Here is a 15,261-nt window from a genome sequence, read left to right as displayed (position 1 = left end):
CCTGCTGTTACCTTATGCCTCCCACCGACCCGTACGCTCTCACAGAGAGGGACTTCTCAGGGTGCCATCCGCCAGGCAGTGTCGGCTGGCGGCCCCCAGGGGAAGATCCTTCTCTGTGGGGGCTCCTACTCTTTGGAATGAACTTCCCCCTGGTTTACGCCAAATACCTGACCTTCGGACCTTTCACCGCGAACTGAAAACATATTTGTTTGTTCGCGCGGGGCTTTCTTAAATTGTCTAGATTTCAAATTTTAAATTTTATTTAAGTTTTAAACTGGGGTTTTTAGATTTTTAACCATTTTAATTTTCGGCCAAATTATATAATAAGTTTTTTAATTTACTTTTAATTGTACATTGTTTCTTTTTTACCTTGGCTGTACACCGCCCTGAGTCCTTCGGGAGAAGGACGGTCTATAAATCTAATAAAATAAATAAATAAATAAATAAACAGCAAATTAAGGGTTAAAATCTCAGTGAGCTTTTGCTGGGTCCAACACTATTTTTCTTATCTTTCTACCCAACAATTTATGCAAATATTCCTTTCTGATGATATAAATTACTCTAGTTCCGTTAAAATATAATATTAAGAACCCCAAATGACTGAAAACCAGCTTTAAATGTGAGCCTTCTTTGTTCTTTATGTCAACAATATACATGGAATTAGTTACTGAGTTTTCTCTTCTTTCTGAGGGATCTTCTTCTTCAAGAGATAAAAAAACAGAGGTACATTCACCATTAGCTGTAAATAGCCAAAGGAGGAAACTCCAAATTGTCTATATAGAAATCCTCCTATTGTTGGGCCAAATGTCCGTACCAGTGGAGTAACTGAAGCACTGATTCCAAGCATGGCACCTATGAGAAACAATGGAAAAATCAGACAGCATAGATCAAAATTCATCTAATGATCTGCTCTAGCTCCAATGGATTAAAAAGATCAGTGTCTTAAGAATTAAATACATGCACCCTGATTATAAATGGGCTCTGTTCCTAGATTCCTAGAACATGCTTGATTCAATCAGCCTCTCCTCCAGTCAAGCAGCCCCAGACTAAGCATTTTGGAAACATAATATTTGCAAACATTCTCGGAATTGCCTGGAATCCCAGGGACTCCATATGCCCAAAGAGGGTTCTAGTTACTAGACACAAGAATAGGTTTTTCCTGAATGCCATCACTCTACTAAACAAATAATTCCCTCAACACTGTCAAACTAGTTACTAAGTATGCACTACTATTAACCTTCTCATCGTTTCCACCTCCATCTCCTTCTACTTATGACTGTATGACTGTTTGTTGCTTGTATCCGTACGATTTATATTGATATTGTTTCCTGATTGCTTATTGTTCCCTATGACTATCAATAAGTGTTGTACCTTATGATTCTTGATGAACGTATCTTTTCTTTTATGTACACTGAGAGCATATGCACCAAGACAAATTCCTTGTGTGTCCAATCACACTTGGCCAATAAAAAATTCTATTCTATTCTATTCTATTCTATTCTATTCTATTCTATTCTATTCTATTCTATTCTATTCTATTCTATTCTATTCTAGTTTTGTATACTACCCAAAGTCCACTTGGACTGGTGGCCGATAAATTTAAAATAAACCAGTTTGGGTGCCATACCCCAAAAATTCTGGACAGCACCTGGAAAATATGGACTGACAAAATTTCCATCTGTCAATTACGAAAGGCCGTACTCCTTGCGTCTGCACATATACTATGTTGATACATTATGACATTCTAGATTCTTGAGAAGAACATGAGAAGGCCAACACCAGCTAAAGAACTGGCAACTGTGATTTCACATTTTTGTTTATATACTTATCACAAAATGCACAGACCTGCAGATAAAAGTGGAACAACTGTGGCAAAAGAAAACAGAAAGTACCAACAGTAATAGGTGCCTTGGGTGCAATTCCAAAATAAATGTAACATGACTTAAACACCATTGGCGTTGACAAAACCATCATCAGTCAATTGCAAAAGACAGCTTTACTTAGAACAACTTACATCCTGCAATGATACCTTTAACACCATCAAACACAATATCTGCCCACCCAGGTCCTTGGGAAGGATTTGATAGGTGGATAAAGATGCCAAATCCAATCTAAACAGCTGCCTGACTGTGCAATATTATTATTATTACTAATAACAGCAACAACAAACAAACACCACCATTAGCCCTTTCCTACAGAGTGAGGCAGGGAGCAGCAAGTGAGGCTTGGTCATTATAGCCAATCAGTGTTTGGGAGGTATGTTCTGTGCCATCAGATCTTGGCAGTCGATTCTGTAAGAGAAAGGTCTATTTTCTCATCCCCTGACCCTTCCCCTCTTTTTGTCAGATGACTAGGCAAGCAATATGGGTCAACAGGTTGGCTTCCCACAACACAGCTCATTGTGGGAGCTAAATTAATCTTGTGCACTGGTTAAAATCAACCACTTGACAACCTGGCCAGTTGACTCTTTTGGTATTTCCCCAACACATTAATTGCTCCATTGGCTCCTTGACAGAGTTCTGTGAACAAGACAATTCTAATGCTGGCCCCATTTTAGGTGACATGGTTGCAATGAACGTCTTCCTCAATAATCAGTATATAAATACACTGTTATATCTACACATTGCTGGATTCCTTGGGAAATTGAAATAATTCATGAAAAAAGCCAGTTTTTAAATACAGCTTTTTCATCTTTATCAGCATTACATTAGATTTCCCCCTTTCCCCCCAGAAAATTTATATATATATTTGTTTTACTGATCTATGTAATAATTTAATATGTGCAAAGGTGGATAAATGTTGTTTTAATTTTGTGGGATTTTAAAACCCTGGATATGTTATAATAAAGAGATAGATAGACAGACAGACAGACAGATAGGATAGATTCAGTGGATAGATAGGTAGAGATACATGATAGATAGATGGATGATAGATAGATAGATAGATAGATAGATAGATAGATAGATAGATAGATAGATAGATATCATTAATTAGGGTTTTACTTTCTGGTTTGTTATAATAGTTGGTGCCCCACATTTGGATATAACTCAGAATTATGATTCACTTACTGAAAGCAAAAGTTTCATATTTCTTCTATCCAGAGTTAGAAAAGGAGAAATAAATAGAAGACTGGGCTGCAGCTTCATTCCTGATCAGTGAAACTATGTTTTATGTGTTTTATGCATTATTATGATGAGTTTCACTTGATTTGAGTATTGCCTATACAGATCTCTTTGATGTACTTTTCTTATTTATGTTTCTTAAATTATCTGGAAATTTTCTTAGCTGGAAGGCTACCACCTGCTTGATAGCAAAACAAGAATGAAAATATTTGCACACCAAAAGTTCATCAAGAGGATCAGTTATTTAATGGGATGCTTTCCACTGGCAGTTTATGGCAATGGGTGTGATAGAAGAAATCTACAGGTGACTGAGGTAACGTGCAGTTCCACCCCTGGCCAAAAATGGGTGTTGAAGCTTTTCTTTTAATAATTGTGTTAGGTTGGGAGTCACTTGCACTGCATTAAGTGCTAGGTATGGATTTAGTAAAAATAGCTTAAATGTTTAATATATTTTGTCCATTGGCACACCTGACCCTATTTTTCTTTTTTGGAAGGCCAGCACTTCTTTGCATGATAGAATTCATCATTTAATTTTAGAGCTGAAAGGATAAGAACTGTGCTAGTTACAAGCTTATGTTCAAGGCTCTTCTGTGCTTCAGTTCAAATCCTCAAATTTAAATATAGCACAAATTCCAAACATGTTTTACCCAGTGACTTTTCATTCCCTATCTAATACCCCCAAGTACCAGCCACCTCCCGCTGTAAGGTTTGACACATATACCCATAATACATGGGGGGATGAGCTGGAAACTCACAGACTTTTTTGGGGGGAGGGGGCGCAATATGTATGAGCATCCAGGCACAAAGGCACCCTTTTCTTCTATTCCTTTAGGTCTTGAAATCCTGTTTCTGGTATACTCTGCTCCTAAGCCTTGTTCCTATTTTCTGCTGCTTTTAAGCCGACGTAAGCAGTCCTTCTCAATTGTCAACTCATAATCATCTACGCAAATCAGACTCAGGATAAGCCGCTGAACTGGCTTCCTTATGTGATTCAGGTTGCCTCTGGGCCAAGGAAGCAAGCTGAGCAGGCTCCGTCTCCCTGACAAAAGCTCTTTTGAGAAACACTCTGGACCAGTTGCAGCTGCTGCTTTCAATCTCCCCAAACACCGTCCATTTCAAAAGGTTTGGCTAGAACCCAATGAGGAGTGAGTGCAGAGAATGTCCAGGCCATGAATACTGTGACTAGCAATATCAAACTTAATTTCAGCTGTCTTTTTGTTAAAATTTGATTCAGAGAAGTGAGAACCTTCCCAATATTTACTTAGATAACGAAGTTTAAATTCTTATTTAGTTTCTCTGGGCAGTTTATCAATTAAAAAATTATTATAGCAGTGGTGGGTTTCAATTTTTTTTACTACCAGTTCTGTGGGTGTGGCTTGATGGGCATGGCAGGGGAAGGATACTGCAAATTCCCCATTTCCTCCCCATCAGCTGGGACTTGGGAGGCAGAGAATAGATGGGGGCAGGGCCAGTCAGAAGTTTTACTACCGGTTCTTCGAACTACTCAAAATTTCTGCTACCGGTTCTCCAGAACTGGTCAGAACCTGCTGAAACCCACCTCTGTATTATAGACAATCATCATAACAATCATTAATTGCTTTCTAGGCAACAGCTTTTAAATGCTAGAACAGGGGTTCCCAACCTCTGGGCCAAGGCCCACTTCCGGGCCTTGAGCCCTTCGGAAACGGGCCGTGAAAGTGGTATCAGAGTCAGCGAACGTGCATTCCCACTTGTGTGACCAGTGGACAAACACATGGTCACGCGCTCCATTTGCACAAGCAGTAGGCGCACATACCTGCTGCTCGTACAAATGGAGTATGCTCGCACACATGCTTGCCTACTGTTTGCAGGGAATCATCCCCCCTACCCAACTGGTGCACAAAGCCGGAAAGTTTGGGGAACTCTGGGGCCTAGAATGTTGTTCTTGGGTATCAGTTAGGGATTCCTTGGAGAGGAAGCATCTAAGACATCTAAAACTTGTGAGAATTAACCCTTCTACGTGTGGTCCATATGCATGATTACTGTCATCATCCCACATATATGCTCAATGGCTGTTCTGAAGGATTTCTGACTGGTGCTACCAGTTGAGAAAAGAGAATTTAGGTAAGGGACTTGCTTGGGTGTGGGATGGGATCTATCTTGAAGGGCAGATAGGGTCACATATCATCCAAAGTCCTGGCAGAAAAAAGCTATGCAGAAAGAACATTCTCTAGGAAATTAATCTCAGGAAATGCTGCAAGATTTTACTTCTTCGTTAACAACTGGGTCATTAAGTAATATGGGTCACTGGCTTCCTTGCAGGCATTTTTGGTAACTCCAGCTCTTTTGATTCTAACTAGTATTCACCGGCTTGGCAGATATGCAGTTCCAGTAAGATGACCCTTTTCTTCTGTATCCAATTATGTGAGAGCTGCAGAGACTTTGGAACTTGGCACTGCTTCCTGCAGAGCTCTAAAAGGTTCCTAGGCAGAGAGAGCATGATGTACCAGACGTTTGCCAATGCTCATTTTTAGAAAGCAGTGAACCAAAACCGAGCAGCACATCCAAAAGGAAACATTAATTGGAAAGAGAAAAGACTGAGCCTTACCTGTGTCAGAAACAGGGACGGACTTGGTCAGGATGATATCGGTAATGACACCGATGACACTGAAGGAAAACACCATGGGGGGCACAATGAGGCAATAATGAAAGACGTTGGTCATCAGGACCTGTGAGAAAGAAGAGTAAAGGTAAAGGTTTCCCTCGCACATACGTGTTAGTCATTCCTGACTCTAGGGGGCGGTGGTCATCTCCGTTTCAAAGCTGAAGAGTCAATGCTGTCCGAAGACATCTCCGTGGTCATGTGGCCGGCATGACTCAACGCCAAAGGCGCACGGAACACTGTTACCTTCCCAGCAAAGGTGGTCCCTATTTTTCTACTTGCATTTTAACGTGCTTTCAAACTGCTAGGTTGGCAGAAGCTGGGACAAGTAACGGGAGCTCACCCCGTTATGCGGCACTAGGGATTCGAACCGCTGAACTGCCGACCTTTTGATCGACAAGCTCAGTGTCTTAGCCACTGAGCCACCTGGTCCCTATGAGAAGAGTAGTAGGTGATAAAAACGAGATACCAATATTCAGGAAGATCTTACCAACTTTTCAGGTTCCAGAAATGATTTCAAATCTACTTGTCCCAAAACGTATTGGTGTACAGGAACTACAGGTGGTCCTTGACTTACAGCAGTTCATTTAGTGATTGCTCGGAGTTACAACGGCACTGAAAAAAGTGACTCATGAGTCCTGACCCTTTTTCACACTTACGACCATTGCAGCATCCCCGTGGTCATGTGATCAGAATTCAGACACTTGGCAACTGACTCATATTTATGATGGTGGGAGTGTTCCGAGGTCACATAATCCCCCTTTTGCAACCTTCTGACAAGTAAAGTCAATGGGGAAGCTAGTTTCACTTAACAGCCGTGTTACTAACTTAATATCTGCAGTGCAGCTTAACAACTGTGGAGAGAAAAGTAATTAAATGGAGCAAAAGTCACTTAACAAATGTCTCACTTAGCAGCAGAAATGTTGGGCTCAGTTGTGGTCATAAGTTGAGGACTACCTGTACTTGGTTCCATTCTATTTGCATAAATGACTTGGGATGGATGTGGATGATGGGTTTCCCCAAAGAGCAGAATAGTGATTGCTCAGGAGAAGTGAAATAAATCCATAAATTGTGAAATAAAGAGACACCTATCAGGTCCTGATGATCTGGAACAAATGGCCATGGATGCTATTAAGAAGCTTAGTTGACATTTGTTTAGGCAGTTATTATTAGATGTTTATGGCAGGGCACATCTATATAGTCCTGTTAGTGGCAGCATATAACTGAACTGTTGGATGTTTGTTTCTTCACCCCAGGGGACTCTGGGACAGCATAACATCATCTGGACTTGGCACAACTCATTTTTTCTGCTTCTTGAACCACCATCACAGAAGCAGAATGACTCACTGGTACAACATCTGGCAGCCAGCAACTTGCAAATAAACAGAACTAGAACTGTTATCCATGTCTTAAAGTCCACAGTCACAGTTCTGAGGATTAGTACATATCATAGACAATATTGGACCATTCATGACTACTGACTTAATAATTATTTTCAAAGATGAAGGCTGCTGATGTTAACAGGGGAACTGATACTGTCAAATTTTAATGGGGGAAGCTTTTTTATTAATTAATTAATTAATAATTCTACAGAGGAATTATTGAGTCTGTCATCTGCACCTTTATAACTCTCTGGTTTGGCTCTGCAACCAAACAGGACAGACACAGACTTCAATGGATAATTAGAACTTCAGAAAAAACAGTTGCTACCAACCTGGCTTCCGTTGAGGACTTGTATACTGCATGAGTCAAAAAGAGGGCTGTGAAAATATCAACAGGCCCCTCACATCTTGGACATAAATTGTTTCAACTTCTACCCTCAAAACGACGCTTTAAGGAACTGCACACCAGAACAACTACACACAAGGATAGTTTTTCCCCAAATGCCATCACTCTGCTAAACAACTAATTCCCACAACATTGTCAACATTATTTACTAAGACTGTATTACCATTATTCTTCTCATCCTTCCTAGTACCTATCTCTTCCCACTTATGACTATAACCATGTTGCTTGTATCTTTACAATTTATATTGTTTTATTTGTTTCCTAGTATGATTTGATTGCTTATTAGTAACCTATGACTATCACTAAGTGTTGTATCTTATGATTCTTGATGAATGTATTTTATTTTTCTTTATGTACACTGAGAGCATTATGCACCAAAGACAAATTCCTTGTGTGTCCAAACATACTTGGCCAATAAAGAATTCTATTTTGGTGCTGCCTATAGCATCTCATGTCTCCACTATTATAGAACAATATAGTCAAAATTACTCCCTCTCTTATCTTCACATAAGATCTGACAGAGTTCTTCGGATAGTCACATATTGTGGATGAAATCCTTACAACATGCTGTCTTGATTATTACTAATACTTGTATTCCTCTTCCTTCCAACAGATCAGCTCTACTGTTCACTCTTTGTTCTGATTTAATTAGGATTCTTCTAGTTTAAATACACAATGGAGAGTTGATGAGCAGATTAAGACTATTCCTAATGGAAAAGAACTGTTAGTACTTGAAGGTCCCTGCCAAGAGTTTGTAATCTAGAGGATAAATTGCAACAGAATATTCATTTCTCCAGTCTCCTTGGAGTCAAAGATTGCCATATATAATGGGGACCTTTTAATAGTCCAGGAAGTTTCTACTTTCAATTATCCATAGAGTGACTCATTGTCTAAGATAACTGATTCCCTGTGAATTAGGACGCTATGGAGCCCTGAGAGGATGGGTTGGGTCTGTTCAACGTCACATTTTCCGTGACTGATTCAATCGTTTACCTTCAAAGTTTTCTGTATCAGCCTGCACTGTATATGAGAGAAATATTCTCCTAACATGGCTTTAGCTCAAGAAAGGAAGCAGTATATTTAAGCATTTTCTTGGTGGTTCTCCAAAATCCTTTCCTAGAATTGCCTTAGGGCCAAACTTTGCAACATGATACTTCCCTCATATGATATGCATAGCAATATCAGCACAGATAATTAACATTAAACCATGCTTCTCCAAATACGTGAAAGGCGGGACATGGAATTTAGGATTTGGGGAACCAGTTTGACTTGACTTAATTGAACTTAAATGAGCTAAAATGTCTCTCAGTTATGCAGATCAGTTTGCATATACAGTATGGCAAGGACTATCTTTTTGTACTATCCTACTATAGTATAGATGTTTAAAACCTTAATTCCACATAAACATGGGCTTTAGAATTTGGAATGACTTTCTAGGATTTCTTCAGTTTGGGAAGACATCCCAGTTTGTGTGCAGAAAGTCATTAATTCAATCCTTGACTTTCTGAGTTTTGAGGATCAAGTAGCAATTGATGGGAAAGATTTGTGTGTAGAAAGTTATTGGTTTAATTCCTTCAAATAATGTCCTAAAACTTGCTTTCTTTTCATTTTTTTTTGTCACTTTTCACAAAATTCTTCAATACTGTAACAAGTCACTTTTGTGAATCCAATATTGGGATGTTATCCTGGTTGCACTTTTACTTATTAAAATATCAGCTGGTTTCATTTGTATATCCAGTATAACAACTTTTCCCATATTGTTGTAGACTGTCATTTTTAAAACTACTTTCAGATCAGTCTCGTCTGGTAAAACTTGTTCCTTTTCCATAACACCTTTTAAACACAACCTGTCTATAATGGCAGACACTTTTAAAATTAACTTCTGGGTTCGTTGTTCACAAACACTCCTCAATATGTCCAATGTTGAAGTATCGTTCTCCATTCTATATTAGTAACTCAAATTCTTTCTTCCCCTTTAATTGTAATCTTTAGTTCCTTCTGGTTCCCGCTAGTGTCCAACCTTCAATCTCATCCCACTATGTTTTTTTTTTTAAGAATTCAAAACAGCAGCATTACCTCCTTATTTTGAATTCATCTGGACTCTTAGTCAGTTTTTACTTTTCCAAAATTAACCTTTTAATCACCTTTTGCTGTTTATTTTTTAAAAAGAGGTTTTTTTTTTTAATCCCTTAAAGTTATATTTAAAGTTTCTTTCACAAAGAATTCAACAAGATTCATCTGGTACTGTAAAACTTGTTCCAAAGATTCTTAATAGCTGAAAATAATTAATAAGTAATTAAAAAAAGAAGTATGCAAACTGAATATCTATAAAGGTGCTGATCATGGTTTGGACAAGGTTTCCCTCATCTCCCAGAATGTAAACAAAGTCTGATATTAATGATGACAAGAATATGGCTGATTGATCACAGAAATATGAATCAAGAATCATGGGGAATATAGCAAAAGTCACAAGGGCTTTTTTTTTTTAAGACTCCAAGAAGCTGTGGGATTGGTGGCAAAATGTTCATATGAGCTTTCCACTCCAGCCATTTTTTCCCTCTAATTAAAAAAATTATTTGAAGTCAGTGGCCCAATAAATGAGAGTGTCTTGAGCTTCTTGATTGTACTATTTGAACATAAAGTATTTGATCCTAGAAAAACTTGGGAAAATACAGAAGGAGCTAAAAAGCAAATGGTTGTTCTTTGCCCTTACATCAGTAGTGTCCACTGGCTATGGCAAAAAAAAAAAAAAAAGTCAAGACGACAGCCACAACAGTGTGATCAAAACTCCACCCATTTTTATGTGAATTGAAAATGAGATTCACCAGAGAAGTCTGTGAATACTTCATCAACCTGTTGGAAATGTAAACAAAATCAGGGAACATATTACCACATGTGGTGGACATGCCCCAAAGCAAAACAATATTGGAATAGAATAAGAAAATATTTAGAAGAGATAACCAAACAGCAAATAGATATGAAACCAGAATTATTTTTGTTAGGAATACTTTCAGGGAATTATGACAAAAGAAATGCAATATTTAATTATCCATATCACAACAGCAGCAAGAATAATATATGCACAAAATTGGAAGAACAACAATATACTGTCAGAGGAAAACGTGATAAGGAAAGTTTTAGGGTGCGCAGAGATGGACAGACTCACAAAAGAAATACAAGATAAGGAAGAAACAGGGTACTGTATGGTATGGAATAAATGGTATGAATGGTTAGAGGAGAGGTGCAAAGGGTAAGGCCAGATTAAATGAGGAAGATATAGTAGTTAGAATGTAATAACAAACTTGTAGAAATGGAAATGACACATAATGTATGATTGTAATTTAGTACATTGATATACCAATGTGTATAAATTAATATTAGAACTATATGTATAGATATAGATAAATTGAAGTAAGGAGGGGGAAATGGACATATAAGAAATGAATACTGACATGTAAATGTTGTAAAGAAAATTGTAAAAAAAATTGTTTTAATTAAATTGTTTAATTTTTGTTTAATAATTTTTAAAAAGAAGGAAAAAAAGAAAAGAAAATGAGATTCACATTAAAATAAGTGAAACTTTGATTGCACCATTGAAGTTGACATACTCAATTTCTTGCTTTGTCTGCCCAGCCCCAATCTGCTGCCTTGTCTTCTCTTCAGCACTGTAAGAATGCTTTGTAAATAAATGTGTCTTTTAAATTTCCTGGAAATGAAGTAATGCTCTGCCTTCAGTTCTTCCTATTTACAATATACATCGTTCAGGATTTTGGAGTGGTGAGAAAAATCCAATATCAGCCCACTAAGCTCAAAGAGAATGCTTGATGTTTTCATTTCACACAAAGGCATATTCTCTAGTGCTAGAATACTCCCCAAAATAAATTTGAATGGTGCTTTTTTTAATATTAATGAAAACGTAGAGGACAAATTAAAACATTCTCAGTTTAGGAGACTTTTGCATGATTATTCTGCCAGACTAGTTCCTAGGAATGTGACACTTGGGGACATTCAGAAGCAGTCAAACTACAACATCTAGTATCCCTGAAACCAGAGGTGGGTTTCAGCAGGGTCTGACCAGTTCTGGAGAACCGGTAGTGGAAATTTTGAGTAGTTTGGAGAACCGGTAGTAAAAATTCTGACTTGCCCCGCCCCCATCTATTCTCTGCCTCCCAAGTCCCCAAGGAAATGGGGATTTTGCAGTAACCTTCCCCTGGAGTGGGGCGGGAATGGAGATTTTACAGTATCCTTCCCCTGCTATGCCCACCAAGCAACACCCATAGAACCGGTAGTAAAAATTTTTGAAACCCACCACTGCCTGAAACCATTGCCAATTTTAGCTGGGTCAGTGAGGGATCACACAACTTTACCTCTGGTCTACTTTAACTAGTAATAGTTCTTAAAGTTTTGAAGTGGAAAATTCTTCCTGTCGACTGTCACCTAAGAATGAAATGGAAGTGAGCCTCAATTTTCTGTAGCTGTTCTATTACTGGGCTGCGCTTCCGCTCCAAGACCATCGTTTATTTCCAAGATGCCTCCTCTGAAAAGTGATCAGGATGAACTCTGTCTGGCCCCAGCTTGAGATCTGGGGCATCTTGTTTACTGCTCTCCATTTCCCCTCATTTTCCCCCCTTCATCTGTTACCTAAACTTTTTCAGGGCTCCTTTTCAGCACAGCTGGCCTCAGTTAATTCCAGCCCTGCATATTTCGGAGGCCACTGAGGGGAAGTGATTCTACGGGGGCGGATGAGGGAAGTGTAACTTGAGATCTTTGTTAAATGTCTTCCGTATATAAATCTTTTTTTAATCAGCTAAGTTTATCAGCTGCACATTTCTTTCGGGCAAGGGTGTTCCTGGAGATCTGTTCAAGTTGTGTCAAGATCTCTTTTTCCTTCAAAGGCAAAGAGAGATTATTGGATGCTTTCTTATTGGATGCTTAAGCTCAGAGCTTTCAAAAAGTTTTATTTGCAAAGAGGACAACAGCCTCACTTTTCTGTCAGTAGTAATTATGGGAATTTATTTTTTGGACCCTTTCTTTTAAGGTTTGTGTGGTCCATTTCCCAGAGTAAGCTTTTTCTCCAAGATGCATCAAAAGTTAGATGCTGGATGTGTATGTGGGTGGCTGTCTCAATGTACAGGTGGTTCTCGACCACAGTTGAGCCAGAGGTAGGTTTCAGCAGGTTGTGACCAGTTCTGGAGAATCGGTAGCAGAAATTTTGAGTAGTTTGGAGAACCGGTAAATACCACCTCTGACTGGCTGTGCCTCCATCTATTCTCTGCCTCCCAAGTCCCAGCTGATTGGGAGGAAATGGGGATTTTGCAGTACCCTTCCCCTGCCACAGCCACCAAGCCACGCCACACCCATCAAGCCACACCCACAGAACCGGTAGTAAAATTTTTTGAAATCCACCACTGACTTGAGCCCAACATTTATGTTGCTGAGCGAGACATTTGTTAAGTGAGTTTTGCCCCATTTTACAACCTTTCTTGCCACAGTTGTTAATTGAATGGCCGCAATTATTAAGTTAGTAACACCATTGTTGAAGGAATCTGGCTTCCCCATTGACTTTGCTTGTCAGAAGGTCATAAAAGGTGAACACATGACCACGGGACACTGCAACTGTCATAAATATGAGTCAGTTGCCAAATATTTAAATTTTGATCACGTGACCATGGAGATGCTGCAATGTTCATAAGTGTAAAAAACATGATAAGTCACTTTTTTCAGTGCCGTTGTAACTTTGAACAGTCACTAAATGAACTGCTGTAAGTGAAAGGTTACCTGTTCTTCTTACTAAATTTTATATTGTTCTCCGAAGTGAAGCTTATTTTGCTCACATTTTAATATCATGTTGTGATCAGCACTGCTGTTATTGTTAAAATTTAAGAACTCGTGTTAATAGAAACTCTTGGTCCTAGGTAAGCCTGATGAAAGAGGCCCTTTAATTTTAAATATATGAATCCAAGTGATGAGCCCTTTCTGCCAGGCGGCATTTGAATTTTTGGAAAACACTGTATATTTTGACTATTTCGTTGATTATTGCAGTCCATAGGAATGGATTTACAAATAAAATACTTCCCATTTCTTTCCTGAGATTCAACTGCATAATCTGCAGCGGACATTATTTCAGCATTTTGTAATCCAAAGCAGTACAAAATTGTGTTGAATCTTACCATAGCAATGCCAACGCCACATAAAACAATAACACTCAGCATAAGCAAAGACCGCTCAGTATACCGACTGGTTAATCTTCCAATTATTAAGCCCTGGACAACCTGTGTTGGAGGGGAGGAAGAGAGAGAGAGAGAGAGAGAGAGAGAGAGAGAGAGAAAACCCCAGGTGAATCAAGCTCTCTGAAATTTCTAGATTAAGTACAGGCTCATACTGCAATAGTTTCTGTAGAGTATCCAGATCCAAAATTATATTATATCTAGGAGATGTTCAGTTGACTGAATAGCATGCTTTCAGCATTATATGTTCCTGTCTTCTATCGTTTGGGTCACCAACAGAGAAGGCAGAGATGCTTAATGTTCCTGCCAGTATATTCTGTGATACACACCATGTTTCTTGTCCTAATTTTAGTTTTTTAATAAATATTTAAAAATAAACCTTCCAGGGTTCACAGGTGTTTTGATCAAATCCATCATCTCATTCGTTTTGTAAGAGTGCCCATAATATTCCAAATGGATCAAAGAAATTATATTATACTGATGACATAAAGAAATTACAGCTTAAGAAAATATATAGATCCATGCAATGGAACTTAGTTGGCTTTTAAATAAAGCTGGAGAAGTGAATGGACTCTTCTTTCATTACTGCTGGTCTTCAAGCAGTTTCCATCTATAACTATTTAATCACCTCTTTCCAACAGTTTATTTGTCACACCAAATAAGCCTTTTGTGGGGAAAAAAGCAGCTGGGAAGGCATTTTGAGTTGGAAAAATGTCTACAAATTTGGTAAGAATGGGCATGGTGTTACTATCTAAATTAGACAACAGCCGAGTCTGACAATAATTCATCATTAAAACGAGAAATATCACAGGAGCAATCGGAACACACCATTGTGTCTTTAAAAAGTGGTATTGTTTCAACAAATATTTTAAAAACACAACGAATTACAACAACTATAAGACAGGAGTTCACTATAATTTCATATAGGATTGATCTCTCTTAGTGCCTTGATATGTTGAGGAATTTGCTCTAAACAATACAAGTTAAATTAAAACTTGTAAGCAATATAATGTATTTGGAAATACAAGTTAGTCAAGTACAAATTCTCCAAAATTATCTTTCAGCAAGATGATTTTTTTAAAATAATAAAATGTTAACTAATTTGATCCTGCTTCCCATGTATACTGTATGGACAAAATATGAATGCTTAGTAAGAATATTTTAACTCCTCTCGCCTCCTGCTTTTAAATATTGCTGATATGGTACACAGTTAAGATAATTAGTATAATTAAAAAGACTTTGCCAGTTAAAAACATATCAGCTAAAATCCAAACCCACTGATTATACTTTTTAGAAATGGATTGAAATACAGCAGTACAACTTAGTGCTCAGAGCCCTACTAAATTAAATAGGTGTATTTGTACACTAACATTTGGGAGGGAAATCATCCAGAATCCACCATTATACACATAAGGTTCCAATAAAAAGGAATTAACAGAAATTAAATTCTTCATTAGGTGCTTGAGTGACAGGATTTTTAATA

General features: G+C 38.2%; 1 protein-coding gene across 1 annotated transcript in view; it reads right to left on the bottom strand.

Annotated features, from left to right (window-relative positions):
- Positions 1-631: 631 nt before the first annotated feature.
- SLC22A18 (solute carrier family 22 member 18) overlaps positions 632-15,261 on the bottom strand; it is a 122,027-nt gene continuing 107,397 nt past the window's right edge. The window contains exons 9-11 of the mRNA XM_058161164.1: positions 13,722-13,823; positions 5,710-5,830; positions 632-852 (exon numbers count right to left, since the gene is read on the bottom strand). Of these exons, the coding sequence (XP_058017147.1) occupies positions 665-852; positions 5,710-5,830; positions 13,722-13,823 (411 nt within the window). The 3' untranslated portion in view covers positions 632-664. The remainder of the gene's footprint in view (positions 853-5,709; positions 5,831-13,721; positions 13,824-15,261) is intronic.

The sequence above is a fragment of the Ahaetulla prasina genome, chromosome 1, assembly GCF_028640845.1.
Source record: "Ahaetulla prasina isolate Xishuangbanna chromosome 1, ASM2864084v1, whole genome shotgun sequence".
Taxonomy (NCBI): domain Eukaryota; kingdom Metazoa; phylum Chordata; class Lepidosauria; order Squamata; family Colubridae; genus Ahaetulla; species Ahaetulla prasina.
The sequence above is the reverse complement of the archived record's forward strand: the minus strand, read 5'-3'. Positions and strand labels throughout refer to the sequence as shown.